Source organism: Microtus oregoni, unplaced genomic scaffold, assembly GCF_018167655.1.
Source record: "Microtus oregoni isolate MIOR12 unplaced genomic scaffold, Mior012 000002F_ref0000024, whole genome shotgun sequence".
Lineage (NCBI taxonomy): Eukaryota > Metazoa > Chordata > Mammalia > Rodentia > Cricetidae > Microtus > Microtus oregoni.
In genome coordinates, this window is record NW_024543061.1 from 2,404,307 (window position 1) to 2,423,734 (window position 19,428).

Genomic DNA, 19,428 nt, shown 5'->3' on the forward strand with positions numbered 1-19,428 from the left:
ATAAAACATATTCACAGCATACAGAGGAAATCCCACATCATCTCCCTTTTTCTTTATAAATGAGAAGGAAGGTTTTTAACTTTTACATAGTAAAATTACACATATCAAAACAAGTATCAAACAAGAATTCCAGTTATAATATTTATTTGTGAGTCTAAAGTTTTATATCTAATTTTATCTTTTTCATAACTAAGGAAAACTATCTGCCTTCAACTCCATCAAAGACCATAGAAGGACATACATAATATTACCTTAGTAAATGGGAAGTATATTGTAAGCAACTTCTATAACCCTAGAATTGACAGAGACATCTCACTGCCTGGACAGTAACACAAAGTTCTTCTGTAATATTGGGGGATCCATCTTCAGGCTACAGGCCCATAGTAACTTGAATACTTTTCTATGAAGCAGGAAATTTGCCTGTATTGGCAGTTTGTCAATCACTTTCTTCTGTGTCCTGCAGAATGTCTGGTAGTTCCCTCTGTGAAGCAGGAACCCTGAGGACCATTCCATCTTTTAGAAAGTTTAGCAGTCATTTTTCTGTGATCCTAAATGTCCAGTTCATATAGCATAAAATAAAACAGTCTAGACAAGAGTAGTTTCTTGCCCAAATGTCTGCCCTTGTCACATTGAAGGAAAATTCCATAATGAATTTCTTCAATGCCCATCATCCTCTTGAAGTAATTGGTAATGTCAGAAGTAGACATGTCTCACTGTTGAGAAAAGTCTAAGTTCTTAAAACATTTTAAATGCCATATTCTATTAAGTCTTTGAAAGATTTGAAGAATACCTGTACTTCTGAAATATACATTTGTACACCTAGAAAACCTAACTAGCCAAATTAAAAGTTTGATTATTACAGATAACACTCTATTAAGCTATAATTCTTAATTATATATTGCATTTTTAAATGAAGTGTATAAACATAATATATTAAACAAGAGTAGAAATATACATGTAACAAAATTAACCTTAAATGTAAATTTATATCAATAAACCAAAATTCATTCTAATGTAAATGCTTATTTCCATATCATATATCCATTATTATTATTATTATTTTAGAAATTGATTGTGACAATTAATCATTCACAATCAACACTTTTAAAAGGAAGATAAATATTTATAAACAGTTATTTTGGGAATTTGGGTGTAGTATGAGCTGCGGGCCTCTTCCCACAGCCCAGCTCCTGGCCGACTGGCTAGCTTATGCCCCAAAATAACAACACACAAATTGTATTTATTTAAACACTGCCTGGCTCATTATATCTAGCCTCTTCTAGGCTAATTCTCATGTATTAATTTAGCCCATTTCTAATAATCTGTGTGCGCTTCCGGGAAAGATTTAGCATGGCTGACCTGGCGGCTTGCTTCATCGCATCTGGCTCTGAGAGGAGCTGCATGACGTCTGAGCTCACTTCCTCTTCCTCCCAGCCTTTTGTTCTGTTTACTCCACCCACCTATGTTCTAACCTATCAGGGCCAAGGCAGTTTCTTTATTTGATCAATGACCTTTCTCCATCAATTTGGGTATTGTTTTCTGCAAACTGCATCCTACTGTTTATTGGGCAAAATATTTTTAGGGTTCATGAAGACCTTTTGGGAGGGTCTTGTTTCATTAACTCACATCATCCTGGAAGGAATCCACAGGTTCTCATCTTCTATGGAAACAAAAGCAGAGGCATTTTATTAAGTGACATATCCTTAGACTCAAATTTTTAAGTAAAGGTACCTTTAAAATATATGTGTCAGTTTAGCTTAGCAATCTGCACAAATGAAATGTCTCTCTGTGCTTACCTTCACAGTCAAAAAATTGAAAGAAAACACAGTAATCTACATAAATCCAGATTTTTTTTTGTATTTTCCATCTTTATGTGGCTTTTTAATGTTATCCCCCTTTTTCCTGTTTTTTTTTTTAGGGTTTTTATTTTGTTTTTGTTTTGTTTTTTTGAGACAGAGTTTCTCTGAGTAACAGTCCTAGCTGTCCTGGAATTAGCTCTTGTATGCCAGGCTGACTTCAACCTCACCTGCCTTTGCCTCATGATTTTTCTCTTACTTTTTAATATTTATTTTATTATCTTGACTCCTTTAATCTATGACTGTCTGTACTCTTTCATAAACCCATGTGATCTATTCAGAGCTTTTTTTCTTCTGAACCTGTCTTACTGTATATTTTTATACGTATCTGTAAGGAGAGTATTTTTTGAAATGCTAAGCAGATGTGGCTAGGATTAATGTTCTCAGCTTTTCCTGTTGACTCTTTCCCACCCACATAATAGAGGTATGTTTACTACTTCTGTGAGCCATGTTCACCACCCCAGCTCCAGGGACGCAGAAGTCTATGTCACCATTAAGCAATTTGCAGCACTCTGCTCACAAATCCCATAAGTGCTCCCTAGCAGAACCACTCAAAAAAGCCAGAATCATTCATGTCTCCCACATGAACCAGGAAGCCTTCTCTTAAAGAAGCCACTCTTCTGCTTATGGCCAGCAAACAAAGCTTATCTGAAAAATTGTGGTTACCAAGAAGCAGCAATTGACTCCCATTTTGTTTTGATCTAGAAGCCCTTTTATTTTTAAACGTTTTTTAGGTCTTATGTTAATCCATGCCAGGTAGTGGCTAGCATTTTATAAATGGAGCCTGCACATTGGTTTTCCAGCCACTGAAACCTGAATAATCACACAGAAACTACATTAATTACAACACGGTCTAATGGCTAAGGCATATTTCTAGCTAGCTCTTACATCTTAAATTAACCAACTTCTATTAATCTGTATATCACCACCACCTGTGGCCTACTGGTAGGGCATCTTTCACCTTCGGCAGACACCTGGCATCTCCCTGACTCTCTTTTCTTTCCTCTTCTATCTCGGCTTGGATATCCTGCCTTACTACATTCTGCCCTGCCATAGGTCAAATCAGGTTCTTTGTTACCTAATGGTAATAAAACATAATCACATCATACAGAGGGGCATCTCACATCACTCTCCCCTCTGTTTTCTGTTCTCAGACATACCAGAAAGTGTTAATAGTAAGGGTTCCTTGAGCAGGAACTTTTCCTTCTTATGTGCTTGTAAGAAGATGGCTGGCAACAGGGTCATTGTTGTATCTGAGCTAGAATGAAGTAGTATAGAGACATGTATATGATGTGTACATTTGTATAATTTCTCAAACTTGGATGTTCTTTGTACATTTAAAAAAAAAAAACAGCCATGAATTTATTTCAGTCAATTCTCTGATCTTAGGAAGAAACACAATCCAAAAACAGTGTACAAATAAGTGTAAAATAAGGGATTTGGTGAAAGTGGTTAATTTATAAATTGAGATACATTCTGAAAGAATATGGAGTTCTTTAAAAAATGATTCTGACAACCCTGGCGCATGGTGTCAATTCACAACTGAATGGAATTAACACACCGGTTAGGCTTGATCACCATAATAGAGGGAATCAGCGTTCTCAACCCACACAAGGCTGAGCGTGTTAAGGGTCCTCTATGGCAACATCACTCACCGTCAGTTTGATTGATCTAACATTTGTGTTTTCACGTGACTAGACATTCAGAGTATCTGTTACGTACCACTGCCTATGCTGATGTATATCATCGACTGTCTGTGTGGTGACTGCCTACATGGCAGAAAATGTACCCTCGTGATTATAAGTGCTTAGCATATCCACTGTCTTCTTTAATACATTCTTTTCCACAGAGTAAGTTCTATACATTTTAATGCAGTTCTAGTTTTTTGAGACCAGGTCTTACTTATAGCCCAGTTTGGCTTTGAACTCATATGCATTCTCCTGCCTTACTTTCCAGGTGCAACCACACTGACTAGAATAAGCCCTGGGTGTTTCTAGCTTAAAAAGGTTTTTTATTTTAGTATTTTAACTCTTCTAAAATTTTCTACTTAAGAGTTAGAGACATCCTTTAATTAAAAAGAATTTATCAGACATTTTTTAGAAACAATATTGAAAATAATATTTTGATATGTCATTTATCATTTAAAAACTTTATTATATTTTTGATAACTAAATACCCATTAAATTAGATGTATTTGAATATGAGTTTAAAATTTGCCTTTTATAAATCAAAAGACAGACCATTCTGCTCTCTGCTGATCACTCTGTGTAACTGCAGGATTTTTTGTTCTGATGCCCTCTGTTAACAAAGCTTTAAGACAAATACAGTCTTTTACTGTTAAGTGAACAGTGTTCTTAGATTCATGAGTCTCTTACACTTCGGTGTATATTGTTATCTGGCACCTAGTTGGCCTCTTAGCCTTTCATTTTTAGTTCATTTTTTCCCTTCTGAGAAATGCTCATAGTCCTTGATCATTTGTTTTTCATTTAAGATTTTTCCTTATTGATTTGGATAGAATTCTTTATGTCTTGCAGATATTGACTCCCTACCCATTGAATATCTTCCTAGTGTTTTCTCATTCTTTGAGAAAATTGGCTACATATCGCTGAGTGGCACTAATCCCAGCCTCCTGCCTCAGGTATCAAGGATTATTGAGCAGCCCCCGCTCCGGGTACCCTGAAGTCTGCATTTACTTCCTGTAGGCTGTCCTGCAGCCTTTGTCCATGTTTCTTTTCTGTGTCCTGAGAGCAACCCCTTAGTAAACTGCCTCCCTAAGAAGGCTTACTTGGAGTCTGCTTCTAAGAATCCTATTCTAGAACACAGTTAGGGGTTCCTTTAATTAATAGCTACTTTGGATATAACCAAATTCTAAATAGGATATTATAAAATAGTGCAGCTGTTGTGAACAAACATATTTTCAGACCCACTTTCCTGTGACACTGCACATTTGCTATGTGTGCACTGTCCTTCCTAAATAAATGCAATTTCACCTTTTGAGAATCATGGTCAGAGATGGAGGTAACAGTTTAATTCAGAACTAGTGTCTGAATATTTTGGTGATATTGTTATTCAGTTATGTGTGGCCAAGAGAGGGATAACATGGTCAGATTTGTGGGTCAAAGAAAGGAAGGGGATTAGAGTTGAGAATCGCTAATCCAAAAGCCATGTGTCCAAACTTGAATCACATTACACCCCGATGCAACACCTTAGTGAGAAGTTCCACACTTCACCTCATATGTGGTCGCAATGCACACACACTGTGCGAATAGAACAGAAAATCACCCCCAGTTTATATATTTATAAATATAATGTATGTTGAGGATAAAATTTCCCTTTAGTTTTCATTTACCATCCCTGATGTATTCTTTATATCTTTATACTTATTTCAGAATCTGAAATTATTTACATTAAAAGATGTCCTGTTTCTGTAAAAGTTAAGTCAAATAATGTTTGCCATATTGCTTATGCTGTGACTGATTCCTAAGCCCCACTGGTACTTAAGTCTCTCTCTCAGCCTGTGATACACTTTCTGTGGTGATTCAGGTTAGATCAACAGATGTTGTAAAACAGGTATGAACTGGTTAGAATGTCTGGATGAAAGGATTTGGGGATGTCACAGATTGAAGGAGAATCATCCCTTCAGCACCAGCATGCTAAGTGCCCAGGATGAATGAGTTACAGAGGTCTGAAGCTTTGTTGAGTTTCTGTTCTGCTCCTCCCCCTTCCTCCCCCTCCTCCTTCCCTTCTCTTCTTTCTTTTTCTTTTCAGGCTCCACACAACAATTCCTTCAGGCAGCAGATCTTATCTCCAGGGAAAGTTTGAGGCTCTGGGAGGAGTTAGATCACTGAGATTCCAAATGCAGGCCTGAGTTCACACCCAGGCATTCTTTCGTCCATTTCTTCAGCTAATTAGCCACTGTTTGAATCTACAAACACAAACTATACATTCTTTAAGCATTAATGTATTCTTATTTTTGTCTAAGGTTTGCACACACACACACACACACACACACACACACGCACACACAAGATTATATATTTCTTGTTCCTTTCACAACTAACCCATCTTGAGCCAAACTCATTTTTTTCTCTGTCTTGTATTTTTATTGTCTTTGAAGACAATCAAGAGCTATGATCATGTTTGATGGGGGTGTCAATTTTACTCTTCTAAATATTATGTTCATTCAGTTAAGATTTTTCTCTGTTTTTCAGTCTCACCAGAGCTATTACTTTGAAGTGTATTCTCCCTTTTTGCTGTAACTGTCTCATTATGTTAATTTTGTTTTGTTCTTTCAACTTGACTGTAAGATTGTTTTGTACAAAGCTAATTGCAGCAGCCTGATTTTGCTTATATAGCTTTCCCTGTGGTGAAATCATTTTAAGGAGCTGTTCTTTCTTATGCCAGTGATACTATTTGTATTCTTATCTTACTTAAGAATAACATAATATATCTACAATGGCTAGTTATATACAATTTTAATAATTTATTAATTAGGCACTTACTTTCAGTGACATTATTTCTGACCCCAACATTCCTAGGTGAATAATATCACTCTTGTTCTGTGAGTGATAATCTGTTTGGTCCACATCTGTCATTCCTGAAATACAACCCTTCGTGTCTTCACTGGTCCTACTGACAGAAGTGACTGTTGTCTGTGTTGCAGTTATGATATAAATATGTTCAAAATATTTTCATTATTTTCCTGTTTATGTAAGAGGTAAAATGAAGCATTTTAAAAATGTACATCCACAGAAAAGTGACATGATAGTTAAAGTCCAAGAATGTTGCTGTGTAAACAGCAGGTCTTGTCTAGAGCAGAGGTCTTTCCCTTGAAGCCCCAAGCTTAACTCAGATGGCCCTGTTGAGTTAGCACAATTAGATAAGGTTGCTGGGAAATTTCCTCAAATTGCATTCTTTGATATTGTTACATATGATGCATTCTTGCATGGCTCAAAGATGAAAATTGTTACTTGTGGAGGATTGTGTCTGTGAGTTTCCTTTCCTGTGTTCTCCCAAGGAGAGTAGACTTCCTTTTGAGACCGTTCATGTTGTCTGTCTGGGGTTATTTTCTGAAAACTTTTCTCAGAAGGAGTAGGGCTAGGATGAGTTTTAACTTTTGTTACTTTCCTCACAAAAGCTTCAAATAATTGAAGGACAAAAATAGTGTTTTTTTGATCCAAAACAAGCTGTGTATTTGTTTTGCTTTCCGACTCTGTGCCTGTGCCTCTAACACTTTCACAACAGCTTGCTGCTTCTCAGTAAAGAATGCCTGCTTGATCGTGTCACATACACACTTGACACACCTAACACCACCATAGGCCCTGTCGTACACAGTTTCATAAGAACTTTAGGGCTCACAGCATAAAGCCCTCAATGTCTCCTGGTCCCACACTACCTGTGGAATTAGGTGCTGCCCCAACCTTCTAGGTGTAAATGTAAACAGTCATGTTGCCAGGGGTGCGAGGCAACCTAGTTTATTAAAGACTGTATTGTAGGAAAGCCTGTGACAGTGTGTCAAATGCTGGACCATTCTGAGCATCTCTAAGTACTGTTCCTGGAAGAGTGAAAAGAGTTTTTAAATCCAAATAAAAATGCAACTTAGGGGAAGTTGGTAATAAAATGTGAAGCATTGATTCACTCTGTACATGAAGTTCATTAATAAGCCCAGATTTTGATGAGTTTCCATACTGGCTTATGCATTTCAGGTCTCCTCTGTCACTTGCTTTCATATCATGTATTGCATGTTTCAAGTTTCATTTGCTTGAATATAGCCCAGCATTACAACACTGGAGGCCGAATGTGTGCCCTGTGGCAGGAAGTCTATGAATTTCAGTGTGGTATTACCTCATTACTAGAGAAGTTCCTATGAAATAAATTCTCAAGATGTCTTTATTTTTATTATGCAAATGTATAAATTTGTGTAGTTTTCTCTGTGTGTGTACCACTTGTGCGACAGTACTGAAGGCCAGAAGAGTGTGTCAGATCCCTTAGATTGGAGCTACAGGCAGCTGCGGGCTGATGTGAGTGCTGGGGACTGAAACTGGGTTCAGTAAGCTGGGTTAACTGAGTCATCTTCCCAGACTCTATGAAATGATCATTCCTATTGTTCTAGTCCATGCTTATGATGATTCACAAAGGTCGCCTTGGAGATCACAGGGATTTTTTTTATTATTATTATTGTCAACTGAACCTTCAGAAAGAAGTATTTCTAATGGATGTAATGTTTGTTTTATCTAAAGTGAATAATTCTTATGGTAGTTGAAGCCCCTGGACAACAGGCTTCAATCTATACATTTTCAGTAACTTTTTGGTTGAGAAAGATTAGATAATAATTCAGAAAAGAGAGCCTGTGAGATGGCTCTGTGTAAAAGCACTTCCCTAAAAGTCTGACAATCCGATTCAGTTCCTAGAACCCACATTAGAAGGAGGAGATCAACTCCCTGGAGTTGTTTTCTGACTTTCCTGTTGCCTATAGCATGTATATTCCAGCTCTTATCGTACCCCCCATGCTTGATAAAACAAAGCAGTGGAGAAAAGATGTTTCTCTTACTTTGAAGTGCATAAGAACAAAGTATGGAAGTTTCACTAAAAGATTAAAAGGTTACCGTTGCGATTCTAACATAGTGAAGGGGCATGAGAATACCATGCCAGTCTTAGAGCACACCTTTGTGTATAATGAGAGTGAAGTGGTGGATGGCTCTTCTTCCACCTCGCAAGTGTTGGCTGCATTGGTCTACAGGGGTGGAGGGAGCAGAAGCAGGGAACAGCCTTAGGACAGTAGTGTGTACGACAGAGACAGCCCTCTGGGGAACAGACTTCAGTGAATCAGCTCAACTTTATTCCAGAGGATAAGTAATATATAAGATTGGAGAACCTGGGAACAAACCCTAATTTGTATCAAAAGGCACAGTCCTATTGTAAAGTTCCTAGCACAAGTCTTTATTATCAAGTGTGGAGAAAGGGAGACTTCTAGCAGTAATCTGTGCCAAGGATCAAGATAGAGATAAGTGAGGCCTCTGGCTTAGAGACAGTTTTCAGATAAGGTTTCTCCTCCAGGCCCAAGGACATTCTCCAGATGAGGGTAGGAAGAGAGCAGGAAATTTTGCTGGGAAGGGAGGGAGTTCCCCTGTTGCCCAGCTTTTGGAAAAAGCTGCGGGCCACGAGAGACTGCAGCCTGGACCAGCCAGAGATGCTTTCCAACAGTGATGAGACCAAGGTGTAATCAATTTGTGCAACATTAAGGCATTATCGTGCATATGTCTCAGATAAACATGGTTTTGAGATACATGGTTTTCATAACTTGAAAGACTTCTGATAAACTTCTGAAAGGTGTACAATTTGTTGATTTTATTTATGTTTGAAATATTGAAGTGTTCGAAGTGAAACTGCCCACTTGGGAATCCATTCTATGTTAGGTTCTTCTTAATTAATGGAGGAACTAAGCAAGCAGACACAGTCATGGTGTACAAAGGATGAAGGTAGGAATAGAAAAGAGTGGTGTGCACTAGAAGGGTGGAGCTGGGGCTTCAGACAGCTGCCAGGTCCCACAGAGCTTTTCTCAAGACTATGGGAAATACGAGCTATAGGTAGTTTATCTTTCTGCCATTTATTCCTTCAAGCAGGAAAAAAGACTTCATGTACAATAAAGTGAAATTTAAAGAATCTTCTATTTTTAATGGGTTTTATTTCTACTCAAGGACAGAGTTCCCCTCAATGAACCAACAGGAGTAGCCTATGTGCTCCACACTTTCCCGGTGGAGGTCTCACTGTTTAGATTAAGTAGTTAAGAGAAAATTACTTATTATAAAATATTTTCTGAAAAAAATTGTTTGGATACTTGTGAAAATGACCTAGATCTGAGTTAGTCTTTCAGTTGAGGGCTGATTTAATCAAAACATGCTAAAGAAAAGTCCAGAAATATCTTGATACATATATATGTAAATAATGATAATATTTTGGCAGCAATTATAAGATACTCATTTAGAAAAACTGTTTAGTTCTACTCTAGCGTCCATGATTTCCTTAGCCATGTGCTTCTGACCAGATTTACTGAACAAGTTTTGAGTTACTCCCTGTGTAACAGGCCTCAAATGCAATTAGAAAGTGGTTAGTTACTTCCATAGCATGCATGTTGCTATTGAATTAGTGAGTACATTTTGCCTGGCTGGCCGCTATTGTAGCATCCCAGGGTGTTTACAACTGGGTGAGAGAACTTATTGCTTTCCCCCCTTAATGCCATGCACTGTACCTTTTGGCAGCAAGCAGGGAGGAAGTTTCCAGGTCAGTTCCCATTTGATTTCTTTATGTCCTGCAACCAAAGTGTGTGGTGTCTTCAGCAATAGGATTTAGTTAGGGTGGGCAGCCAATACCAGTGGCAGTAGCCTATGGAGTATCATTCGACTGTAAATAAAAATGGAATAATGAGGCTTGCGGGAAAATGATTGGAATTAAGTAATACTGGATGTGATAACATAAGCCAAATGAGACAAATCCTGCATGTTCTGCATCCTCATGTTGAAGTTTTGCATTCATGTGTTTAATATGGAGTATCCAGAGAAGGCAAGAAAAGCTTGAAAAGCTTGAAAGGGCCCTTGATTCTGGGAGGGGAAGAGGTCTTAAGGAGGAAGCGGGTATTAGAACACGCATGAAGGTGGAAAGGGGAAGATCAAGGACAAAGGTTTAAACATTGGTGAAGAGGTAGTATAGGACAAAATGGGGGAGGGTTTAACAAAAAAACGAAGGACACATGCAAAAGACATAAATCCTCACCACTGTAAGCATCTTAGCTTCGTTTCTGATTCCGTGATAAAATAGTTGGACAAAACATCAACTTAGTGGAAAATGGATTTATTTTTAATGCGAAAATCCAGGTTACAGTCCACCATTACTGGGAAGTCAAAGTAGGAACTTGAAATAACTGCTCCTAGCCATGCTGCTGTCAAGAGCAGAGAGGAAAGAATGCTTGTATGTTTGTGTTCAGCTCACTGGGGTTCCAACCCAGCACCACAAGGCAATCAGAAATAAAACAATCAGCTGAGATCTTTTATCAAACCAAAGCAGGAGCCAACTGTGCTGTATCATGAAAGTCTGTGGTAAGCAGCAGTACCAAAACAGAAAGACCGAATGTGTAAGTTGAAGTAAGACTGATTATGTAACAGTCTCTGCAGTGGGACCATGCCAGCAGCTCTCCGCTATTCACTCCAGAGAATGAAGAGCATCCTGTATGCTGTATTGGCCATAAGCCAGCTTTGGGGTAGAGAAGGCTTGGTTTCTTATTCTGGTTTTGCTTCATTAGCTGGGGACATTACCAAGTTACCTTTCTTTCTACTGTGAAATGCTCCAAAGCATTACTACTAAACTTTTAGAGTTCTAATAAAAAGATGTCATCTCTGAGAAATCCTTTGTGCCTCAAAAAGTATTATAGCAGACAGCATTCCACCCCCTCTTCCACCTTCTTCTTCACTGGCACCCAGATGCACTAACATAAATATGGTCATAAGGATCCTGTATTTTGGATTTGTTCCTTGTTGCTACTCTCAATATTAGTGACACTTTGAGTTTTTCATTAAGTCTTTCTTTTAGCGCATAGTTGGCTTCCTACATCTTGTGTGACAGAGTTTCTTTTGTCCACATTCTGATTATCCCTAAGCTTTCTGTGTCAGACACCATGGAGCATATTCCAGGGTCCCTCCATCAGCCTCCACCCACACTGAATTTGCTCCAATTGGTTTTCCATGAGTGCAGATTTTCGTGCCCGGCTTATCATTGGTCTCTGTTTCTATTAAGCTGCATAGATCTCCAATGAGCCATGTGGTACTAAACATGACTATATTTAAGCATAAAACGTTCAGATTTAATAATGTATCAGAATTTAAGAGCAGACTTAAATAAAGATCTTGTGTTTTCAAACTTAGCATTCTTTTTAGTAGACTAAGTATTTGTGATTATTTTGAAAGTTTTTGATTCATAGTAAGATTTTGATACAAGTTTGTGGGTGCTTTTTCTATTTTCTTAAATTCTGAATTTTGGCATGCTATTATTGTAGTACAAAGCAAATTCCATTCTTTTTCTTGAAAAGCTGTATTTTGCTTAACCAGATCCTGGTCAAGACTGATTTCTATTGACTTATTTTCTTTCTTTTCCCTTTTCCCAGGCTATCACAGTGTAAGCCTCAGGGTCCCAATGGGGGACTCAGGATCTAGACGATGTACCCTGGTCTCCCGGTTGCCAATATTCAGGAAAAGTATTAGCAGAAGGCATGACTCTCTCCCTTCTTCACCCTCTTCCGGCAACACAGCTGGTGTTCACAGCTCCTCGCCTTCCAGTACCAACTCCAGCTCAGGGAGCGTGGGGAAACGCAGGAGCATCTTCCGGGCTCCATCCATCAGCTTCCACCACAAGAAAGGGAGTGAACCTAAGCCAGAACCCACCGAACAGAACCTTAGTATTTCCAATGGTGCTCAACCCAGTCACAGCAATATACAGAAACTTAGTTTGGAGGAGCAAGTCAAAACCAGGGGAAGACATTCTGTGGGTTTTAGTAGTTCACGAAGTAAGAAGATAACAAGATCTTTGACGGAAGATTTTGAAAGAGAAAAGGAACCTTCAACTAATAAGAATGTCTTTATAAATTGTCTAAGTTCTGGCAGAAGTGAAGGAGATGATTCTGGATTCACAGAAGAACAAACTCGCCGTTCCCTTAAGCAGTCAACAAGGAAGCTACTCCCCAAATCCTTTTCGTCCCACTCTAAATTTTCTAAGTCGGTTCCACAGAGTCAATCCAGGCCATTGGTCCAGCAGCCTGAGTTTTCTCTGGCTATTGCACAGTACCAGGAGCGGGAACTAGAAGTAGGGAGACCTTCCCCGTCTTGCTCTGTGGATGTAACAGAGCACGCAGGAAGTTCCTTACAGTCGCCTCTACTTTCCACTGATCTGACCACAGCTCAGACCCCTTCAGAATTCTTGGCCTTGACTGAAGACTCTTTGTCTGAGGCAGATGCCTTTCCTAAAAGTGGAAGTATGGCATCTCACTGCGACAACTTTGGTCACAATGATGCTACCTCTCAGCCCACCCCCAATCTCACCACTATCACAAAGACCACGATGGAGTTTGTGGGGACTGTGCCCTGTATGGTGACGTCTCCTGGGAGGTACAGGCTAGATGGCCGCTGTGGCTCTGAATTGCGTTCTTTACCAGAGACCTCTGCAGCTAACAAGAGGGAAGTGTTGCCGCAAGGCGCTGGATCTCCTCTTAGGAATGTGAGCGACACAGAGACTCACCTACCACATGGTCATCAAAGAGAAGAGAAACCCACTGAACCAATGCTGAGGACCAGCTCGCCCAGGACACTGGGCTCTTATGACCCACACAAGGCACTGGCCGAACGCATCAAAGGGGTTCACCCCATTTCAGATTCAAGGGTAATCCCATCCTCTGGGGATCATCATGTTTTTAACAAAACGTCTTATGGATATGAAGCAAGTGCTGCCAAAGGTATGCAGAATTTCATCGTGCAAAAAATAATGCAAATTGATTTTTATTGTTATTTGATCAATTATTTTTGCCCCATGTCTTGAGTGGAGGCACAATCCCCTTGCATTTGTAACTTCTTTTAATGTTTGCTTTGACTGACTTTAAACTTATCTCACTTATGATGGAGACGTAAGTCTGTGATCCTTGTTTTTCCTAGCTGTATTATTTATGTTATTATGACCTGAGAAGAAGGTGGAAGTTGACTCTGCTTGAAATGTGACTATAATAGCATAACTTGCTAGTTAGTGAAACGGAGGCATTTCAGTCAAATTTTTCACAAAGGAAATGTGTGCAATTTCACTTCTGTTTCCTATGTTCTATTAGCCAGGATTCATATTTTGATATAAATAAATTTTATCTGTCAATACAAAAGGATTGCAGGGTATGAAACTGTAGTCCTCGGAGTTAGAAAGCCTGACAAATTCAAAACCTGCCTCAGCCAATGCTGGCCTTGAACTGTAACATGAGGGGGCCTGCTTGTTGGGGTTTCTGCGCTGCCTGGTACCTCACAGCTGGCAAGCCCCAAAGAAAATCACACAGAGATCTCTATAAGTTATAAAGCTGATTGGCCCATTAGGTCATGCTACTTATTAGCTCTTGTAGCTTATATTAACACATTATTCTGATATTAACACATTATTCTGATCTATTTTTGCCACATGGCTCGGTAACTTTTTCAGCTGGCAGGTCACATCCTGTTTCCTTGATGGTCTGCAAGGACTGGGAGGAATCAGCTTCTTCCTTCGCAGAATTCTCCTATTCTCATTGTATCATTTCTACTTCCTGTCTGGTTTTCCCACCTATACTTCCTGCCTGGCCAATCAGCGTTTATTTAAAATATGATTGACAGGATACAGACAATTCTCCCACACCATTGAACTAGCAGCAATCCTCCTGCCTCAGATGCCCTAGTGAGGAAATGACAAGTGTGATAGAGAGATTTGCTTATGTGATTACTGGGAGTTTTCAACAGGGATTAAATAAACTGTTACTTCAAACTTAGACATTTTTCTGAGGTTGAGAGCTTTTGAATCATACTAAGGTTTTTCATACTTTTAAAATGGTACATTGATTAAAAACTCCATGTAAGTGTTGATATTCACTTTTCTTTATTTGTCTTGGGAAAGTTCTTGCCAGCAGCCTCAGTCCATATCATGAAGGAAGATATATAGAGCGGCGGCTGCGGTCCTCATCTGAAGGAACGGCAGGGAGTGGCAGAATGGTCCCAAAGCCGAAGGATGGGCACGCTGAAGCCAGCAGCTTAAGAAAGCACAGAGCTGGGTCCTCGCCCTCCAAAATGAACAGTTTGGTGAGTCTGTATGTCCATCTGCAAATAATAAGTAACGCATTGTGTGTTAGGTTGCTCACTTCTCTTGCAGAATGAGCACAGCATGAATGGAAAATTGGGTTCCATAACAGATGTGGCCAATCAGAGAGGTTAAATTTTTCTCTTGAGAGTCTCATGGGGTAAGACAGGTAACAGTGTGCCAGGCAGCCACATTCCCTTGTTTTGGGGGAAATTGCTTCATTTCTGCTTCAAAGAAAAATCCTAGGATAGAAATTCTGACTACAGGGACGCCTTAGAAATCATATTTTACATGCATCTCCTATCTATGACCAGGCTACTTGGTACACTTGCGCTATTGTCACCTTATGGCCTTAAGTGACTTCATTCCAGGTCTTCTTTCTCAGGGTGAACAAGGTGCAGGAGCTGTGGGAGAAATTGCAAAATCCCCACTCAGAGCTTGAACATATTCTAAATGCAAGTGTTGAGCTTGCTTGTAGGCTGAGGGCTTGTGTCAGAGCATGGATATGGCACTTTTGGTAAGCTTAAATCCTAAGGTAACACAGGATTGTAGGGAAATCTTTGTGATTGGTGTTGGAAGTTACAGTGAGAAGCATTTACATAATTCTGGGAAAATCAGACCACAGAACAGTAGATGGCGCCAGTAATCCTGGTACCACCAGACCAAAAGTGACCATGCATGTTTGCATTTGGCCATGTACATGCAGAAAGCGAAGTGCGTGCACCTCAGAAGGTAACAATTCTTGTCTTTTTTCCTCTGGTGTATTAAAAACACAGCATCCTTTTTGCAGTTGAACTTTAAGCAAGAGAACACCCTTAAGATGCTTTTAAACAAATGCACTGTTTGAGATTGAAGCTAATTTTTAAAAAAATATTTTCCTTTCAGAAAACTATATTGTTTTGTGTTCTTTATGGAGAAATATTGTTTCTATATTGTTATATAAACAATTTTCAAACCAGTCCACTTAAGAGTTGGCCTTTGAGATACTTTATATCTGAATATTTTTTTTTCTGCTCATGCTTAAAGTAAATTTTCCCATAAGGTCAGCAAATCACTGTCTCTAAACTTTAAAATATAAGGGCTGGGGTCTGTATTGAAGTCCAAGGCCCATGTTGCCACCAAAGGTCACAGAGAAGCCTGGGACTGGGGCCAAAGACATTCTGATATGAGTGGCCAGTACTTCCACCTGGAACCAGGATGTCGTCTGGACAAAAGCTGTTGCTGAGGACCATGTCTGGGTTTGTAGTCCTGCTGCAACTGGAGTCTGTGTTGCTGTCTGTGGCTGTGTCTACTCAGAGGGCCATAGGAACCATTCATGATGAAATGAGAGGCTCTGCTGAGTCAGCTTTGCCCTTGGCTGGCACAGGGAAAGCTGGCCTTGCCTCACTGGATGCTGCAGCCAGAGAGCTGGTCTGGACCCTCAGAGGAGAGCTGGCCCTGCACTTGGGAGAGATAGCCCCACCCCTCACCACAGGAAAGGAAACCTGATTCTGATGGCCTGGCTCCACTCCCTCTCCTGGGACTGGATGACCCCAGAGGCCCTGTCTGACCAGTTTGGGTTCTTCCTGTCTCTTTGGGCCTTGGATTGGCCCAACCTAGTATCTACCCCATCTATGACCTGCTGAAGCTCCTGAGAGCATTGGTGCTGTGGAATGATACCCACAGGATCTCCTTAGCTAGGGCCGGCTGCTGGATCTCCCAGAGGAGTTTCCTTGGTGTACCAGAAACCAGAGGCTTTGAACCAGAAAGTGACTCACTGAAATTAACATTTGCTAATAAATATGTTTAGACAAAAGGGTATACCATGTGATACACGGCTCCCAATGTCACCATGATGAATGAAGAGGTACTGGAGAGGCGGGAAAAGAAGAAAAGTAATGAAGAGGTGTTTTTTATTTTTGATGTTTTTTGTTCTTGCTTTTGTTTGTTTGCTTGCTTTGTTTTGTTTTGAATTTTGTTACCAGGGTGAGGGGAGGATATAGGGGGACTTGAAGGTGAGCGAAATTAGGGTACATGATGTGAGATTTCCAAAGAATCAATAAAGAGATTATGATAAAAAGGGTGGGAGGGAGGATTTATTCTTTTGCTATTGTATCTTCAACACGTCTCTTTGCAGTATTAGAAAACAACCACTAGATGGCAGGGCAACACCGTTTTCTGTTGGACCGTTTTAGGCTTGCGCTGGAATCTGGTAAAGCTTCAATGGCCTGGCTAAATTTGCAGACTGTTCGAATAGCCAGCACTTTTGAAGTTTTACAGGTGACTTACCAGAAAGTACTTTATGGCTTCACTGTATCCTTCAGTCGTTGTTTTATTTGTCGACTAATTTGAAATATGCTTGATACATCTTTAATATACAGTAATTTAGGCGATTCTAGAATTGACTAATATAGTGTGTGGTGAGGAATGCCATTCTAATAATGCTAATGGGTTCAAGGCACAGCTGCCGAGTTTGCTGCTCCATAGTCACAGTGGTGGCATCTGGGGTACTCGTGAACATTTTGGCTTTCAAAGTATTCAGTGCTCAACTACATTGCACCATTAGGTGAGGGCTGTGGTTGATGCTGCAAGCTCAATCAGGAAGTCCAGAGAATTCTTCTGTCAGAATCATTTATGTGGATTGTGGGCTTTCAGGAGACTTCCAGGGTCTCATCCACACTCCCGGGTCACTGCACACAATGTCTGAGAAGCGCAGGGGTGGGCCAGCTTTCCCTGGTTCTTCCTAGTAAGCTAGTGGTTTAGAATGTGTGTTCTCACTCATATGCTGCTGGGAGATTTGGACTCACCCGCAGGTTTCTCTTTAAGCCCGTTAGAAGCCTTTGGTTTGGATTAGCTTTGGGAAATGAGTCATTTTCATTTAGAAACTGCCTGCATTCGTTATAGTTCTTGTAGATGACAACTTGCTTGATGTTAAATGGTGGGAAGGTCAGTCCAAGAAAGAGATCTGAAGAGCCTGGGCAGAAGGATGTGCCAAGCTGCTACTCTGTTTCCTCAGTAGCTATCCCTACTAAAGTGTACAACCACACTATTAAACAGTACATAGTAAAACCCCATTAAAAGCTGTACATATTTCTGTACTTCTCTGTCATTAAAGGAATATTAAGGGCCATAGTAAAGACAAAGAAAAGAACCTTCTCTCTGATTTGATTGCATCAGTCCAGTTTTTGTTGTCTCAGAATACTGGAGACTCCATAAGTTGTAAAGGAGGGGCATGGTTCAGGCTCATGGTTGTTATCTTCAGCTGACCCATTATCTTCTTGCTGGCAGAGTCCCAAGAGCATCATATGAGAAGAGACAGTGATTGCATGAGAGAACTTTCCAAACTGCATCCGAGACAGACCCAATGCCAAGAAACACCATTTGTCCGTCAGTCCACTCATGATGGCAGAACCCTTATGACTCTCACATTCTGCTCTGCTCCACCTTTCATTACTTACAGTGGCCATTTCATATTAATGTGAGTCTGGGTGCAGAAACCGTAAAGAATAGTCTGCAGTGCTGCAGGACATCTTCAGAAATGTTCTGTCCTTAAAGTGGAGATATTAGAAGACCAGGGCTGCTTGCTTTTTACTCTTGGTGCTTTGCTTTTATGATTAAAAACGATTTCATTTTTTCCAGATCCTTTTCATGGGTATGTGTGTTTAGCCCGAATGTATGTATGTGTGCTACGTGTGTGTCTGGTGCACGTAGAAGACAAGAGAGGGCATCAGATCCCATGGAACTGGAGAGGGCATCAGATCCCATGGAACTGGAGTTATGGATTATTATAAACTGCCACGTGGATGCTGGGAACAGCACACGTCCTCTGCAAGAGCAGCCAGTGTGCTTAACGGCTGAGCCATCTCTCTTGTCCTGTGATTTTGTTTTTAATTGGTCAAATCTGTTTCATCCTTTCTCCAAGATCGAAGCTGTCATATGTCTTCCATAGTTGCCCCATTTGCTGGCACAGCTTCACAGCAAGTGAAACTGAGGGTTGATTGATTCTGGATCTCTTACAGGTTTCTGACTATCTGAATAGATGCACGCGTGGTACAGCAGGATTGAGGCATAATAAAAAAAATAGCAAATTCTTAAAACAGCATCACTGCAGTCTTAAGGTTTAACATTTTCTTTAAACAGTTTTAAAGCTATTTTTCCTATCTCTTTTATATTTTTCAAAATTTAAATACAACAGATTAACTTTACTATGAAAGGGAAATTCTGACTTAGGCCTATAAATATGTTACTATTGCATAACAAAATCCAACAAAACATTTCCTAGAATTTAGAAAAAGGAAGATATTTAATATATACCTATTGGTCATAATTTTAACATTGGAGAAATGGTTTATGATTAACTCATGAGCCACCATACTTTCCATGTCAGGTCAGGAGCTGTGATTGACAAATGCATCATGCATGGACAGTTTTAATCTGCCAGTGCAATGGTGTGTTTGGATTGCTGACACTTACTATTTTTATGTTAATCCAGAGACCCTTTCACTCCCATGTCAGACTACTTTGGCCTCTTCTATTATAGCTTCTGTTGTTCTTAGCTTCTTATATCAATTCTGAAACAAGTGCCCAGATTTTAGGGTTTTTTTTAAAGATGTTTCACTGCATGTATTCTCAATTATTATACTTTCTGTATGTAGCCAGCTCAGTTATTCTTGTCTTCTGTTTGTCTGTCTGTCTCTCTCTATGTCTCTGTCTCTCTTTCTCTCTGTTGTATGTGCCTCTGTCTCTGTCTGCT

The 19,428-nt window shown here is 39.8% G+C and overlaps 1 protein-coding gene across 2 annotated transcripts in view; it reads left to right on the plus strand.

The window, feature by feature from the left end:
* Window positions 1-19,428, plus strand: part of Ccser1 (coiled-coil serine rich protein 1) — a 1,090,845-nt gene that overhangs the window by 127,992 nt on the left and 943,425 nt on the right. For both annotated transcript variants that reach the window (XM_041634515.1, XM_041634523.1), the window contains exons 2-3: window positions 12,010-13,350; window positions 14,517-14,698. In XM_041634515.1, coding sequence (XP_041490449.1) covers window positions 12,039-13,350; window positions 14,517-14,698 — 1,494 coding nt within the window. In that variant the 5' untranslated portion in view covers window positions 12,010-12,038. The remainder of the gene's footprint in view (window positions 1-12,009; window positions 13,351-14,516; window positions 14,699-19,428) is intronic.